The sequence below is a fragment of the Adiantum capillus-veneris genome, chromosome 17, assembly GCF_014529385.1.
Source record: "Adiantum capillus-veneris isolate H3 chromosome 17, ASM1452938v2, whole genome shotgun sequence".
Taxonomy (NCBI): Eukaryota; Viridiplantae; Streptophyta; class Polypodiopsida; order Polypodiales; family Pteridaceae; genus Adiantum; species Adiantum capillus-veneris.
The window spans coordinates 92,067,626-92,084,868 of record NC_140947.1 but is presented as its reverse complement, the minus strand read 5'-3'; the positions used below and the strand labels follow the sequence as shown (position 1 = coordinate 92,084,868).

General features: G+C 46.4%; 1 protein-coding gene across 7 annotated transcripts in view; it reads left to right on the top strand.

The window, feature by feature from the left end:
* The window catches only part of LOC147437703 (Protein kinase superfamily protein), a 125,968-nt gene that overhangs the window by 86,102 nt on the left and 22,623 nt on the right, over positions 1–17,243 (top strand). For all 7 annotated transcript variants that reach the window (XM_086487203.1, XM_086487200.1, XM_086487199.1 and 4 more), the window contains 4 exons: positions 4,274–4,359; positions 4,502–4,552; positions 4,909–4,956; positions 5,027–5,144. In XM_086487203.1, coding sequence (XP_086343329.1) covers positions 4,274–4,359; positions 4,502–4,552; positions 4,909–4,956; positions 5,027–5,144 — 303 coding nt within the window. The remainder of the gene's footprint in view (positions 1–4,273; positions 4,360–4,501; positions 4,553–4,908; positions 4,957–5,026; positions 5,145–17,243) is intronic.

Sequence of the window (17,243 nt, the reverse complement as noted above, 5' to 3'; positions counted from 1 at the left end):
ACTGAACCTGCGAACAAATCCTCTCTAAACCGCCTAGGGCTGCATAGGCACGAGTCAATCTAGTGTCTGTTCCCACTTTCAGTGTGAACCTCGGTCCACTAAAGACCACCCCAAGATATGTGTATGCTTCAGTGTACTCCATATTGTCCTGCCCATATGTGAAAGTAGGTGCTGATCTTTTAACCCACTGTGGCATGGTATTAAATACCATGACCTTGGTTTTACCAAGGTTGACAGACAATCCACTATCCTCTGCAAAACTATGCAATTCGTCCAAATGTCTCTGCATACCCTCTGGTGAGTCTGATATCAACACAATATCGTCAGCATATAATAAAAGAGGGATCCATGTCCCCGCAAGCTAAGCACCTCTATCTCCTCCTCTGTCAATATAATCAGAGACCTCATCAACATACATACCAAATAAAGTAGAGGACAGTGGGCATCCCTGTTTCACTCCAATAGTGGAGTGAACTATGTCAGATATCCCCTCTGATGTGCGTACACGACCCATCACTGAACTGCACAATGCCATAATCCCCCATATCAGCTCTCTGGGTACCCCCAATTCTATAAGCCGGCACATCAATGTGGCCCTCGGTACTGTGTCAAAAGCTTTGCGGAAATCCACAAAGGTGCAGTATATCCGTCTACCATGTGCTCGACCCTCCTCAATGATAGCTCTGAGTGTAAAGACATGATCTAGTGTGGAGAACCCCTCCTGAAACCAGCCTGCCCAGGTGCCCGTATGCCCATAATCTCTGCCCAACTGCTCAGCCTATGCTCAAGGATGGATGCATATAACCGTGCCAATGTGTGTCCTACCATGATAGTACGGTAATTCCCCGGTACTATGGGGTCTCTTGTCTTGAAGATAGGTACAATAGTAGATAATCTCCAAGACTCAGGGAAGCCCTCACACATGACACGGTTGAATAACCGTGCAAGCATCTCTGCCAACAAATCCCCAACATGTGTAATGTGCTCTGCTACCAAACCCTCATGATCCTGTGCCCGTCTGGTCTTCATCATGTCAATGGCCTCCTTTACCATCTCAGTGGTAAAGAAGGTGCTCGTAGCCAGACATGGCTGTGGTGGATCTGGTAGTGGTGGTTGTCCAGGTACAGTGTATAAAGATGCTGCATACTGCCCCCATATCTCTGTAGAAGTAATCACTGGTGGGGGAGACTGCTCATGGAATAGACGCCAAGCCTCTCCTGAATCTCTACTAAGGAAGAGCTGATATAAATCTTGCTCCATCTGGACCAAGAAAGCTCGCTTCTTCCGTCGCACTAGTCGTCGTGTAGCAATACGAGACTGTCTATAGGTGATCACTCCCAATGTAAGCTCCCGCTGTATCTGAGCTCTACTCTGTCGACACTCCTCATCATACCAGTTGTTCTGAGGCATGTGCCCAGAACGACGTCTCTGACCAGGCTGAGTGTGTGGGTATGCCTCTGTCGCTGCCCCATGTAATGTCACTGTCAGCATAGATGTGATCTCCTCCACTGTGTATACTGGTTCTGATGTGCATAAAAGCCTATGTATCTCCTCTACATAGACTGAGTCAGTCTTTGGTGTAAAAGTATAGCGTGGATGTCTACCACCCCGTGAGGCCTGAGATGTAGTGTACTCAAAGGAGACGGATAATGTCAAAAGTGCATGATCTACTCCTATCCCTACAGGCCTAGGCCCCACTGTGAAATCCTGAATGTGAGAGATAAAGCTCGGATGTGTCACAACATAGTCTACAGTGCTGGACCCATGTCTATGTGGAAAACAAGTAAAACCAGTAGACAATGGGAAGGTCGGTAAGCCATTCAGTATGGCTAAACTGTGAGTAGTCGTCATCTCCCTCAGGTATCTCCCATACTTTGTATGCTCTCTGTCGTGTGAGCATCTCTCAAGTCCCATCTCCTCTGGCTCTAACTCTCTAAGCATCTCCTCTGAGGTGTCATAGAAGACCGTCTGTGAGCTGCCTGTACGAGCATTGAAATCCCCCAGGAGTATGATGTCTCCATCTCTGGAGAACTCCCAGATATCATCATCAAGTACAGAGTAAGGAGACTGTCCTCTGGGTGAAGCATATACTGAAGTGCTGGGAGGAAAGTAGTATATGGCGATGTACAAGAAACGTCCAGTCTCTGCCCTCAGCCTCACCCACAAGTATCTGGCCTGATCATCTCTCCGAACTATGTGCAGTAGTGGTTGGAGCTCCTCTCTGAAAAGAACTGCTAGACCTCCTGATCATCTAGTCCCATGCGCAGATCTGGTGCATGTCCGGCAAGCTGTCTCCCATCTGTATCCTGATATGTGCGGCATCAACTGTCCTGGAGCGTGATGAGTCTCTGAGTAGAAAACATTGTCTTTGTCTCTGAAGCTGTCCTCAAAGGCCCCCACATCAAGTCAATACGAACCATTACAGTTCCAAACCGCCATCTTGAGAGTGGTCCCATAGGTCTCGCACCGTCATGTAGAGCGGTGCTCTGTAATCACTACTCGTCCATTTCTGTAGAAAGCTAACTTTCCCTTCTCCCTTGCTGCTATAATCTCTGGCATGACCTCTCTCATATGTGCAAGCTGTGAGAGCGTAAGATCATCTCCTAAAAAGATACCTGTTTTCTTGAGGGTTGGCCTCTCCTTTAAAAAGTCTTTCTTTTCTTCCATGGAGGGAAAGCGCAAAATGAGAGCCCGTTCTTTTGAACTCTCCCCATTACCTTCACTCTTCTTGCCCACTCTCCAAGCTTGTGTGTGCGAGGGCTTCTCCACCCCCAGCATGGACATGAGGCTCTTCACCTCTTGGTCCACCTTATCTGAATCTTTTAGGCCGGTCACTCTCACGTGCAGAGCGCGTACCCTTCTTCGTTGTTCCTCTTCAAGTGTCTTGTTGATGATGTCGGGTGTAGTCGGGATTTCGTTGCCCTTTCCCTTCTTGACAACTTCAATCCATTCTTCAGCCTCATCCATCTTCTTTTGCGTTTTGGAGAGAACCTCCACCCATGAGGTCTTCTTTTCTGCTTCCTCCTTTATTTCTTTGACTTGTGCTCGTATACTATTCAGCTCATCGATCATTGATGGCTGAAATTCTCCATCTTCAAGGCGTCCTCCCTCTTTGGTTTCGTCGAGTTCCTTCCTAAGGGCAGAGATGCTACCTTTTAGAGCTTGAATTTCGTCCCGGAACTCCTTGCGTTCTAGTTCCCTCGCCTGTTCCTCCCTCTTTTTCCATTCAAGAATTAAATTCTTCTCTTTCCTCCACTCATCCATGTGGGCTTTGCATTCTTTCAACTCCTTTTCAATGGCAGTCATCCTCTTGCTTGTGACCATGTAGTGCGCCGCCATTCTTCTTGCCTTATTTGTTTCACTTATCTGATTCACTTTCTAAGAGAGAGGAGAGAGCGACCTATACGCACTGTATTATGCATACATGTGTTTCCACGTTCAGCCTACATGGCATATATTTGCTTTCTGTACGTGTCAATGTGCAATTTCTGTGAGTTCTGCAGTTCCCAAATTCCTTGTAAAAATCCCTGCAGGTTTGAAAAATGCAGGATTTTGAAATTTCGAAAGTTCGGAAAATTCGAAAAAGCCGAGACTGTGGAAATTCCTCCTGCAATTTTTTGAATTTTGCCGGGTGTATGTACCTGCGGGCTGGGGGGGGGGGGGGGGGGGGGGGGGGGGGGTTTGATGTATGCACCTGCGGGCGCGCTGTCACAACAGCAGCAGGCGGGGGAGGGGAGTGGAGTTGGGCGCGCTGTCACAGCAGCAAGCGGGGGGGGGGAGGATGCAGAGCGTGAGGGGGGTTGTATTCGTGAATCACAGCAGCAGGCGGGGGGTAGCGGATGCGCAGCATGAGGAAGGGTGCAATTTGCGTGAGTGGAGTGCAGGTTACGCGAGGGGGGTGGTAGCAGGTTACGAGAGAGAGAGAGAGAGAGAGAGAGAGAGAGAGAGAGAGAGAGAGAGAGAGAGAGTCTAAAACAACCAAAAAATATAAGAAACCTTAAAAAACAGCAGAAGACAGATTTAAAACCCTAAAACCCGGAAAAAACAGTGGCGAAATCCTAAAAAACAGCAAGAAAGGGTGATGAAACCCTAAAAAACAGCAAAAAAACAGTGACGAAACCCTAAAAACAGCCAAAAGGCAAGTTCGAAACCCTAAAAACAGCAAAGAAGATGTGGCGAAGCCCTAAAAACAGTGAGAGACCCATGAGAGAGAGAGAGAGAGAGAGAGAGAGAGAGAGAGAGAGAGAGAGAGAGATCATGGTTTTGGTTTCAGACTTTGAGGAAGAGGGCCATAATGCTGAACGAACTGCCAGATTTTTTGAAAGAAACAAGTATGTCAAGATTCCAAAGATATTCTGGGTATTGCCCTTTTTTGGACTGGTTTGAATCTTAGAGGGAACATGTGCTACAGCTGGATCTAGCTTCTTAGGTTAATTAAGTAGTTTTCTAGACAAGGATTGCAGAGAGTATCTTATGTTTCACTGGTGGGTGTTGATTGCAGGATAAATCATCACATCGAGTTCTTACAATGGAATTTGTGCATGGGTGTAAGGTGATTCTGTGACCTTAGTGTCACTAAATCTACCATAATTCGGTGAACTACTCTCAAGATGAGGATAAAATAATCCCAGCTTTGGCATTCAAGCCTTGTTCCTAAATATGTTGCGCTATCAATTTGAATGTGTATTAATTATGAGCTTGAAGAAGTCTTTACATGAGTTGTGAACTGCTTCTCTGGAAGGCCTGTCAGAACTCAGCTTCTGGAAAGCTTTGAGAGAGTGTTTAGATTTGAAAATAGCATTGCAACCTCATGGGATCCATATCAATGTAAAATGGTTGTAGAAAGCATACAGTTGTTAATGGCTGAATATATTCTTTCTGAGTACTGACTGTGTGTCTGTGGACCAGATTGATGATGTCGAAGTGCTTCGTACAGCAGGCATTGATCCTCAGAAGGTGAGCATGCATCCAGTTCGTTGTGTATATTCTTCATGTAAGGCTTTGTGGCTAATATTTCTTCTTTCAGGTGGCAAGAGTTTTGGTGGAGATTTTTGCTCAGATGATCTTTGTTCATGGCTGTGTACATGGAGATCCTCACCCTGGGAACATTCTAGTCCATGGCCAAACTGGACGATTCCAAATAGGTGGTGCTTGTTTGAGATTTTCACTGTTCTTATAGAAATTTAGTATGAGCCATGTTTTGTGAAGAAAAGGTTGCAGCCTCTTCATTAGGTTTTTGTTTCAATTATCACTATGCCTTCTCATAGAAAGAAGCTTAAAGTTTAGATCCAAAAGTCAACAGAGAGTAATCAAGTATTATTCATGTGACGATGAGGAATTGAGCTAAGAAGCATCTAGACAATCCATACTCCCCTCAAAGTTCCTCTTTGCTCTTAAGGTAGGACACCAATACACTGAATCTGCAACAGCCTCTCCCAAGGCACATATTTAAAGGCACAGGTGAAAAGCAGCGAGTCCCAAAAGCTGGGCGCCCCAAAAGCTCCAAAAATAACCGAACTGAAAAGTTGCCAAAATTGGTCGCCCGAAAGCTGCTGCCACTTGGCCCATGATTTGGGGCGCAATTGTGGAACAGCGTATGGTTAGCCATGCCAGCAGTCATATGGATGTGCCACATCAGCATCACTCACAATCGGTTTATGCCACATCAGCATCACTCACGATCGGTTGGAATGTCACATCATCACTTTTGCGACAGTAGTTGCTTGATCTCATAAGTGGCAGAGTGTATAGATGCCTCATGCCGTCTTGGATGGTGCTCAAAGTCTCTAAGTACATGTAGGAGCTGGAATAGCTATTCTGGTGCAGGAGACTTTTGGACATCCACAAAGAAACAATTAAGTCTCCTCTTGTGCACCTTCACCTGATCAATGGGGCATTGTAGAGAGAAGATAAGGTCAATGGTGGAAAAGGCCTGCTGAAATTCAGCCTGGCCAGGTGCCCCCGGTCCTTCCCTCTCTGTATACGCTTAACTTTGGCTCAAGCACTGCCCAAAAGTGTTTGGCCAACATGCGGCGGCTGGCTAATTGTGACGGTCTTGTAGCTACCTAGATGTTTCCTCTCTCCGGGTTTGTGGATGGGCACATTAGTGTATATAGTCCACTCCTTTGGGAGACACTTTTAATGCCCTGTGAAACAGATGAGCAACAAAAGGGGACTCCGGGACTTGCTAGCAGAAATTTTCTTTATTTCTAGGTTGAAGATCAAAGCAAGTTGATAGTATCCATGTAGCCCACAGGAGGATATGGAGGCTTGCGTCCAGCAGAAAATTAGAGTCGTGGGAAACAGGGTAACAAATGTGATTCCTCTCTCCAGGTTTGTCGATGGGCATGTTGACATTTCTAGTCCACTCCTTTGGGAGACACTCCCACAGCCCTGTTAAATAGATGAGACACAGGGACTTGCTAGCAGAAGTTTCCTTTATCTCTAGGTTGAAGATGAAGGTAAGTTGGTAGTATCCATGTAGCCCACAGGAGGATATTGAGGCTTGCATCTAGCAGAGGATTAGAGTCGTGGGAAACAAGGAAACAAATATAATTACTGTCTCCAGATTTGTGGATGGGCACATTGGCGTTTATAGTCCACTCCTTCGGGAGACACTCCTAAAGCCCTGTTAAAAAGGGGACACGGAAACTTGCGAGCAGAAATTTCCTTCATTTTGTAGAACGGCGCGTTGCATGACGGTGCGAGACCTATGGGACAACACTGAAGATTGCTACTTGGAATTGTAATGGGTCTATGAGGTTTGGACGTTGGTGCATTTGAGGACAATTTCAGAGACAGGGACATTGTATTCTTGTCAGAGACTCACCAGGCCCCTGGGCAGGTGATGTCACATGTGGTGGGATATAGATGGGAGACAACCCACATAATAGCTATGAGATCTGAGCATGGGAGTAAAGGTTCAGGAGGAGTAGCAGTGTTATTTAGAGAGGAGCTACAACCACTACTACATATTGTACGGAGAGATGAGCATGCTAGATACATGTGGGTGAGACTGTAGAGCTGACACAGGTTGATTTCTATAGATTGCCATATGTTACTTTCCTCCCAGTACGTCAGTATATGCTGCATCCAGAGGGCAGTCGCCTTTCTCTATACTAGACGATGACATATGGGAGTTTTCTGATATCATTCTCCTAGGGGACTTCAATGCCCGAACGGGCAACTCTCAAACAGTCTTCTACGACACTTTAGATGAGATGCTTAGAGAGCTGGATGTGGGTGAGTTTGGGGCTTGACAGACGCTCACATGATAGAGAGCAGACGGAGTATGGGAGATACCTCATGGAGACGACGACTACACATGGGTTAGCCATACTTAATGGCTTACAGTGATTTCATGGAGCAGCCGGTTTCACATGCTTTCCACACAGACATGGGGCCAATATAGTGGACTATGTTATGACACAACCGAGCTTTGTCCCTTGCATTCAGGATTTCATAGTGGGAGCCAGGCCAGTGGGCGTAGCAGTAGATCATGCTCTCTTGACACTGTGCGTTTCATTTCAGTATAGTACAACCCAGACATCAGGAGGCAGGTCACACACTGTTATACATTTACACCAGAGACTGATTCCGTTTATACAGAGGAGATTCGGGACCGTCTATGGGAAGGCACAACTGGCACAACTGGTACATGCTTCTCAATGGAGGAGTGCACCACTCTACTGACTGAGACACTGCATGGTGCTGCATCAGTGACATACCCACACACTCAGCCAGAGTTTTACCAAACAACGAGCGAGTTTTTTCGAGCAAAGAAAAAAGCGAGCAAAGCCCATCAAATCTAAGAAATAAAATTACATTACAAATACACATTTGCTTAGAACTTGATACATAAAGCTAGCTTGTTAAGGTTTATGTTCATACTCAAGCTTATTGTATCAAGTTAACTTCTATCTTAGCAAAAGCAAAGAATCGCCATTATCTTGACCATTTATAGCTAATGATTTGTTAGTACTCAAACTAATATGTGTCAATTGCATATTAAGTTACAAATTAGTAAATTGTATCAGTTTGTTAAAATTACATCAGAAATATACATGTACTTGCAACTTAGTTTCAAAGAAGAAAACTGTGTGCATGAACTACCAGCTAGATAGTATGTTGTTGACCGAGAATGGAGCTAGGAGTCTGAATATGGGTCAAGGGTGCATATATGGATGGTGTGACTTTGTTGGTTGGGCAAGATAGTTATGTCATTTCTTAGAAGCAGGTAATGGGTTTTCCAAGGTGGTATGATGCAATCTTTTTTTGCCACTTCTTGAATTAGTGCTTAGTATTGTCTGAGGAAAAGGACCTTCAATTGGCTCAAAGCAAGGAAAAACATGAGATGCTTGCAGTCCTATTTGGAGATCAAGGGCGCAAATATGGACGGTGACCGATGACTTTGCCGGTTAGGCAAAATAGTTGTCATTCGTGGGTGTGCTTGGTCGGTTAGCAATTAAGGTAGTTATGTCATTTGTGGGTGTCGCTTGTCTTGAGGTAGTGGGTGTGCCAAGGTGGCAGGATACAATCTTTTTCTCCCACTTCTTGAATTGGCATTTAGCATTGCTCAAGGAAAAAGACCTTCAATTGTCTCAAACAGAGGAGAATCATGATTGTTCCAATAGTTGTTGCTTCCATTCATGAGGATGAAGTGACCAATCTTAGCAGTAATCATTAGCTGATGGTAAATCCTCTCACTATGAATATTACATTCACCTAGAGCTTATTGCTCTCTTGTATTGGTTACAAGGGCTCAATCTCTTCATGAGCACTCATTGGCTCTTTTTTTGTCATCATGTCTGCTCGGACATGTGTTGGGATGAGGTGGCAAAACCTAGTCAGCTTAACACCTTATCCGTTGTTCTCCGAAACGGACCAAGGCAGACCCCTCATGCATTCATGCTCAATAGTGGACAAGTGCAAAAGTAGAAACATGAAGATGAAACACTGGGTTTGATTGCATGGTGTCAATCGTCAGAGTTGCATCCGCTTCCATTGGACCCGCTTTAATTACATTTGGCCTAAGCCCATTAGCTGAAAGAAACTGTGAGAATTTAAATTGTAAACTGTGTATGCCATGTGTCACTAGAAGGGTACCCAAATGGGTCTTTTATAGTCGTGTCCAATGCTTGAGTGTGATAGGGACCTTATCCTTGAAACCCCCTCACAGCATCCTACGTTGACACGGACTACTTTGGCGGTATTGTGAAGCATGTCATGCTAGGAGCATGACACACATCCTAGGTGTCTCAGCCCTTGTACGTAATATGCAATAGGTGGCTAAGGCAATGTTCAAATAGCCAACTTCACTGGGGTGCTTGTCCTTCGTGGCACGCCGTGGTTGAACTAGAAATAAAAACCTCTATTTTTGGTCCCGCTAGCTAGTGGGCGGCCTCATACCCCTGGGGCTCGGACCTCACCATGTCCATGAACTTTTCAGCACAAAATGCACGAAGGCATTGAACCTACGACAGTTCACACCCCACGACAATCGAGGAAGCCACGAGGCCTGTATAGCAGGCTACAGTGTCACTTTCACAGGACAGTTATTTTGGACTTTACAGTTGGTCTTTGATTGGTCGGTTCACACTGGACGGACTCGTCGGGCAGTGACACGTGGCACGGATACGGTGGTCTAGTGGATATCGTGGCCAGGTCACCACCACCACTCAATGGAGATAGACTTAGGTGCTGTCATTGATGAGCCGTTGGTGGCTCTTTATGGTTGTATATATGAGTAGTAGCGGTTTGGTCATGGGGATCTTGTACGTAGTCGTCTAGAGTGAGTCTATACACAGAGCACGTCTTCACCATCCCTGCACATCTGAGCCTCGACACCCCCATTGTACCTGTGAGTCTTGGGCTGTAGCTGAGTGTGCTGCCACGCCAGAGTTTGTACCGGTTCTTTGAGATAGTCGAGCCATATGTTCTGGTCTGCTGTTGTGTCTTTGTGAGCTGTGTTGATGTCTATTGTTTCCTTTCTTTTCAGTCTGTTTGAGTGAGATTGTCACGCACATTGCACTGAGGACCACCCATTGTAGAGAGCACGACACATTATCCGCGCTACAGGTGCTCTCATTTTGGCGATCACGGTGGGACCTCAACTGAAATCTCACTCTGTGAGGTGCAAATCTTGAAGCTAGTTGAGTCTATCTAGCTTCGCCTACCTTGCCTACCTTCGCCGACCCTGAGTTGCATTGTTCTCCTCTCACCTGGTCCAACTGTTCTAGTCCTCCTTCGCCCTAGTCATCTCTCGCCTTGGTCCAGCAGCCCTAGTCATCTCTCGTCTTGGTCTAGTCCTCTTGACCCTGGTCTAGTCCTCCTCGTCCCTGGTCCACCCCTGGTCTAGTCACTAGCCTGGTCTAGTAGAGTCTAGACCAGGCTTCAGCCAGTTCAAGGTTTTCTTGCCCAAAGGTTGGTTGGATTTGTGGTCACTGCATGACACATACAAGGCGGTCAGTCGAGCGTCAAAGCGCACTACTGAGCCCTCTGAAGTACTATAACACAAGACGACCTTTGGTACCTAGTAGAAGTCCATCAACCTCATCACCTATACCTCCACATACATCACCCATTCCTTCATCTGGTTCCACATCTTCCAGATCACCTTCTCCAGTAAAGCTCTCTCCTATTCTGCTACAGCAGGCTATTGAGCAAGAGGCTCAGAAAGGAGCCATGGAGCCGTTGGCTAGCGTTTTGGCTAAGGTAAACATCAAGTTCCCTACATTCAAAGGACTCTCTTCAGAAGATGCTGACGACCATGCAAGGAGGTTTGTATCTCTCTGTAGGGGTCGTGGTCTTAACAGGGAAGATGCTTATCTGGTACTCTTTCCATCCACCTTGGATGGCTTAGCAGACAAATGGTACAGCCAATTTGCAGAGAACCATTTTGCAACCTGGGTAGCCTTAAGGCAACAGTTCTGTGCAGCTTTCAAGCCCGGTGACTACCAGGAGAAGGTGTTGGATGAGTTAGCCAACATGGTGCTCCAGCCAGAGGAGACTTTTGCAGAGCTTATGACTAAGACCAAGTCTCTGGTTGCCAAGCTTCCTCAGCAACCCAGTGAATTCATGGTGAAGAAGTGGGTGGAGAAGGCACTTCCCAAAACTTCTCAACAAAAACTCCGAGAGAGTCTGTGACCCGACGCCACTCTGGAGGAGTTCATCGCAACTGCTACTAGGATAGAGGGGGCTAGGAAGCTGTTCAACAACTCCCCTCACATAGAGACCCCCTCTGTGTTTTCGGAAAGTCCTGCTGATCCATTGACTTCTTTACGTAGAGAACTTGAAGCCCTAAAACTACAACGCGCTCTTCAAGAGGAGAAAAATATCTCTCTTCGCCAAGAGAAACCCCCACATCTTGAGGCTTTGGATCAAATCTAGAGAGAGCTAGAAGAGCTTCAGTCTCAATAGGAGACTAAAGCTATGCTATGGTGCAGCTCGTGTCGCTCTCCAGGACATCCTCCACGGGACTGTCCCCTTCGGGCTTATTGCCACTTCTGCGAGAAGTCTGGGCATGAAGACAAGGATTGCTACTATATCAAGGGCAGATATAACAAAGGGTAGATTGCTATTACGGCAGATATAACAAAGTCTAGGTCCTTCTCTCCAACAAGGGCTTACACCTGCATCAAACCTGGTGTCACCATATAGCCATCAGAACCCGATGCCACCTCTGCTGACAACACCTCCTATGCAAGGTATGCACAACAACTTTACATCCCCCAGCTTTTATCATGCTAGAACTCCTTCAGTTCCCCAAAGCTTCTACACGTCAGCATCCGGTCCAATGCAGCAAGGGCCGAGACCACCTCGCCCCTCAAATAGGCCAATTTTGTGCTACAAGTGCGGGGAGTATGGACACTATCAGAGCAAATGTCCCTTACCAGAAGGGTCCCCTCCGTGCCGACATTGCCCTGAAGCTAAGGATCACTATAGTAAGGATTGCCCAAAACAACGAGTGTCCACATCTGCAAGCACAAGCCAGAACCAGCAGGAGTTTACATTTCCAAAGCTTAACCTCATCACAGTAAGCTTCATTCCACAGGCACCGCCTTCCACTGTTGTAGTTGCCTCTCAAGAAGGGTTGAAGCAAGTGGAAGAGCCGGCTGGGGTGCTCACACGGGCACAGAGAGCTGCTCTTCGCCTCAGCCTCCCTGGCAGTCCAATCTTTCCATCTCCTGTCACACAAATGAGTCAAACTCTACTAGTAGCTGACAAACCAGCAGGTAGTGTCAAGAGCCAACCTACCTCGCTTCTATCAGATATTGATGGTTCTTTCATCGAAGCAGTAGAGGACTTGCAGAAGCTTAAGATACCAGAGCAAGCTCTAATCAAAGGAAACAAGCCCACAACAGAGTCTATCTTGAAAAACAGTTTTCAGCAAGTGTCACTGTACGATATGCTTCGACTTGATGCAAATTTTAGAAGTGACACCCTTTCCATCATCCAGTCTCTGTACCCTGGTGCCGGGCAGGCACCTACCTGTGCAGCCCTTAGAGTGCTACATGATTTCATATCCAACTGCTCTCCTCACTACCTACAAAAGTCCTCGTCTCACTTTGTCTATTCTTGGGCATCAATTCTCAGGCGTCATAGTGGATGGTGGATTTGGGATCAATCTGATGCCAGAATTTACTATGTTGGCCTTAGGTTTGCCGCCATGCTCCATTCACTGTTACATTGGCAGACCAGAGGACAGTCTACCCTGTGGGCATAGTAGAGAAGGTGCCTCTGGTGATACAAGATTTCACATTTAGCTTGGATTTTGTGGTAGTCAGTCTTCCTCAGGTGGAGGGAGGATTTCCTTTGCTGATTGGTAGACCATGGTTGCGGCATACTAAGGCACTTCATGATTGGGGAAACGACGCCATGTGGATACATACTCCTGGCTTTCCCATGCAACCAATTCGACTCGAAGGAGGTATGGATCCAGTGGTTCATCACAGCTCATTGAGCTCATTGTCAGTACAGTCCAACCTCGACCCTGAGCAGCCCATCCCACTTGACGGGTCTGCTGCAGTGGTTGGAAGCTACCGCCTCGATGCCATGCTATGTGGTCTCTATTCAAAACTCTCATCTGCCGGTAACACTCTCTCTCCCAACTCCTAAGGCGGACACAGATGTCACAAGTCCTACACCAGACAGTAGTCCTACAGCAGACAGTGGACCAGTCGAAGAAGTAAGTGGGTCAGCCCCAAATTCTCATGATTCAGATGATCCTCCTATGGAAGCCCTCGGCCTCGGGGAACCTATCACACATCACCGAAAGGGGAAAAAATCTCCTCTGCATGAACTCGCCAATGATTCCCCCCTTCCTCTAACATCTCCCCGGTCGGATGCCCTGCCCGCTCAAAAGCACTCTGTTATGTCTGTGTCTGAAGATTTACCCTTTGATGAGCTTCCACCAGGATGGTTACAAGAAGAGTATGCGGAGTTTCCAATCGATCAAACGCCAGCACATGATGTCTCGAAGCTCCAAGAGGCAGCTCATTTTTCAACTTCTGAAGTACCCTCAACAGTTACACCTCCTGACCCTGTCAAAAAAGTCAACCTGGGCGACCCTGACAACCCTCAGCACGTCCTCTTAGCAGCTTGGTTATGGGAGCATCCCTCATTACTTGATCAGGTAGTTTCTTTTATTCACTCTTTTAAGGATGTTTTTGCTTGGTCCTACCAGGATTTGGAAGGGATCCCTCCAGAATTGGGTCTCCACACTATCCCTCTGGTTGAAGCTGTCAAGTATGCAGAGGCTGTCAAGTTAGAGCTCGAAAAAATGCAAGAGGCAGGGATCATTGTACCTGTGGAGCACTCTGAGTGGTTATCACCCATGGTGATAGCGCCCAAGAAGCAGTCCAATAAAATCCGTGTGTGCGTAGATTACCGCGCTCTGAACAAGGTAACTATCCGAGATGGTTTCCCTACACCTTTCACTGAGCGTGTGCTGGAAGATATAGTAGGGCATATATTGTACAGTTTTATGGATGGATTCAGTGGATACAATCAGTTGGGCATCCATCCAGGTGATCAGCCGAAAACGGCTTTTGTGACTCCCTGGGGTATTTTTATCTACACTAGAATGTCTTTTGGGTTGAAAAACGCTCCACCTTCTTTCAATTGAGCGGTATATCTCATCTTTTGTCCTCTGCTTACGGATCATCTTCGCATCTTCATGGACGATTTTTCGACCTTCTCAGGTGCTCAATGTTCAACCCCAGTGGAAAATCTAGAGGAACACCTCGCTCAACTCTCTGTTGTCTTCCTCAGGTGCAGAGAGGCACGGCTAAAACTCAATCCTAACAAATGTCACTTTTTGGTCACTGAGGGCACACTTCTAGGCCATGTGGTGTTTGCCAAAGGTTTAGCACTAGATCCAGAGAAGATCGTGGCAATCTTGAAGTTACCACCTCCTATCAATCCGAAAGGTGTTCAGAGCTTTGTAGGCCACACAGGATATCATCGTAGGTTCATACGAATGTATGCACAGGTGGCTCAACCATCGACCCGACTCAGTAGTGCTACAGTATCCTTTAAATGGTCAAAACGTGAGGCTGAAGCATTTGAATACCTCAAAAAGCGCCTCACTGAAGCACCTATTTTAGTGGCTCGAGATTGGTCTCTCCCTTTTCATGTGCATACGGATGCCAATCAGCTAGTTGTGGGGGCTGTGCTGACTCAGCCTAGTAAAGAGTACAACTTGGATCGCCCTGTTCACTATGCAAGTCGCCTGCTCACCAAAGCAGAGTGCAACTACAACACCACAGAAAGGGAAGGTTTGGCTATGGTGTATTCCTTACAAAAGTTTCGTCATTACTTGTTAGGGGTCCACTTCACTATCATCACAGATCATCATGCACTACGCTATCTTCTGAATAAACCCCAAGTTGCAGGAAGAGTGTGGAGATGGCTACTCATATTCAAGGAGTTCGACTTCGAAGTAGTTCTTAGTCCAGGCAAGCGGCACGTCATGGCGGACCATCTCTCTCGCATACACAAAGGTGAGCCCAATATTGGGGTTGATGATGATTTTTCTGATAGTCATCTTTTTAAGGTGGACACAACCCCAGAATGGTATGGAGATGTGTTACATCTGCTCTCTACTGGCCTATATCCTGAGAATGCTTCTCCCTTGCAAAAAAGAGGACTCTTGCTGAAATCTAGACCGTTCTCTTTGATTGGCGGACAACTCTACAAATTTGGGCCAGATGGTGTGCTGTGCAGGTGCGTCTCCCCTCATGAAGTAGACCACATTCTGGAGGATGCACACAGTGGTCCTATAGGTGGCCACTACCCTGGTCACATCACGGCCCAAAAAATCTTACAGACAGGTTTATGGTGGCCCTATATATTTAGAGATGCTATTGCTCATGTCAAGATTTGTGATGTCTGCCAGTGATGTGCGCCCAAGCCTAGCAAGCAATAAAATCGCCCTCTGTAGGTATCTATGGCGTGGTTGCCCTATGAGAGATGGGGCTTGGACTTTGTTGGTCGAGTTACTCCATCTGCTCAACCAAGCAATCGTAAGTATCTCTTGGTAGCAACAGATTATGCAACAAAATGGGCCGAAGTGGTGGCTACCATCGACTGTACAGTCGCCACTGTCGCAAATTTTTTGTATGAAAATATTTTTTGCAGGTTTGGTTGTCCTCTGGAAGTCACCAGTGATCGAGGTAGTCATTTTGTCAACGACTTGATCTCCACTCTCCTCACGAATTACAAGATTTTTCATCGCAAATCTTGCTCTTACTATCCTCGAGCAAATGGGCAGGCTGAAAGCACTAACAAAGTGCTAATCACACTTCTCAAGAAAGCTTGTCATCTGCATCCAACATCTTGGGCTCAGGCTATCCTCGACACAGTTTGGGCTTATCGCAGCTCCTTCAAGGCAACCACTAACTACACCCCATTCCAGCTAGCTTTTGTCTTAGAAGCAATTGCACCATATGAGTTCAACTCAGGTTCAGCAAGAGTGGGAAGTGTTCATGTCACAGATGGGATTGCTTCAGCAGACTTCTCTCGTCTCTCAATGTTAGAAGAAAGCAGGAGGTTAACTTCACATGCTCTCCAAGCCTAGCAGATTCGTCGCAAAGCGTGGCATGATCGCCATCTCCGAAGGCCGAAAGTAACGTAGGGCTCCCTGGTGCTACTCTATCAAGCTAAGTATCTAAAGAAAGCTAAGAAGCTGGTTCCAGCCTGGCAAGGGCTATTCATGGTACAAGAGATTTTGCCACATGGAGCTGTCCAGTTAGTCACTCTGACAGGCGTTCCTTTGCCACTGGTAAATGGATCAAGAATAAAGTGCTATCACTCACTTGCTTGACTCTAAACTGGTTATGTTATAACTCCCACCTACAACATTATGACTGTCTCGTCAGCAGTGTCCTGTCCTCAATCCTCGGCTCTCTCCGGCTTTCCATTTTCCCTATTCTTAGATTTACCTTATGTCAAGTTTTCATCTCAATTGTAATCCGGGTTATTTTCCTTGTTTTACTGCATGCATCAAATTGCTTCTTATCTCATTTCATCTCATTGATATAATTCGGGTTGGATTCCAGCTACGATCCAGCCTTTTCTTTTTAATTATTTGAATCCACTCATAGATGGGATAATCATCTTCCTCCTGTTTCTGTATCCGTGTCTATCTGTATCCCTGGGTATCTCTATCTCTAGTCCTTACAGGTTACAGCTCTCTCTCTACTGCCCTCTCTCTCTCTCTCTCTCTCTCTCTCTCTCTCTCTCTCTCTCTCTCTCTCTCTCTCTCTCTCTCTCTCTGGCCCTGTGGATTTCTTCAAAATGTCCGAGGTACAACTGTAGTCAGATAGAATATGGCCTTTTCTTGGTATGGTTCATAGCACTACTCTGGTGCATCTCTATCTGTCTGTCCCGTATCTCTCTCACACGTGCTCGCACACACTAATGTCGCTTCTCACACAAACATAGTTCCAAAACAAAGCTCCAGCTCTGCAATATCCTTCCTCTATGTTTCCACTCCTCTTTGTAATTTTCACAATGTGTCTCCTGAGCAGCCATTAATTCTTCAGCATCTCTCTCTCTCTCTCTCTCTCTCTCTCTCTCTCTCTCTCTCTCTCTCTCTCTTCTCCGAATTGATGTTACTGTCGTTGTATCACAAGGCATCTCTAGAGAATAGAACCTGAAGCTGAAGCTGTTGCTGCAACTGTGGGTACGCTATTGCCCGCTGCCTACCTACTTCTAATGTTTCCTTTTGTTGTTGCCGCTTT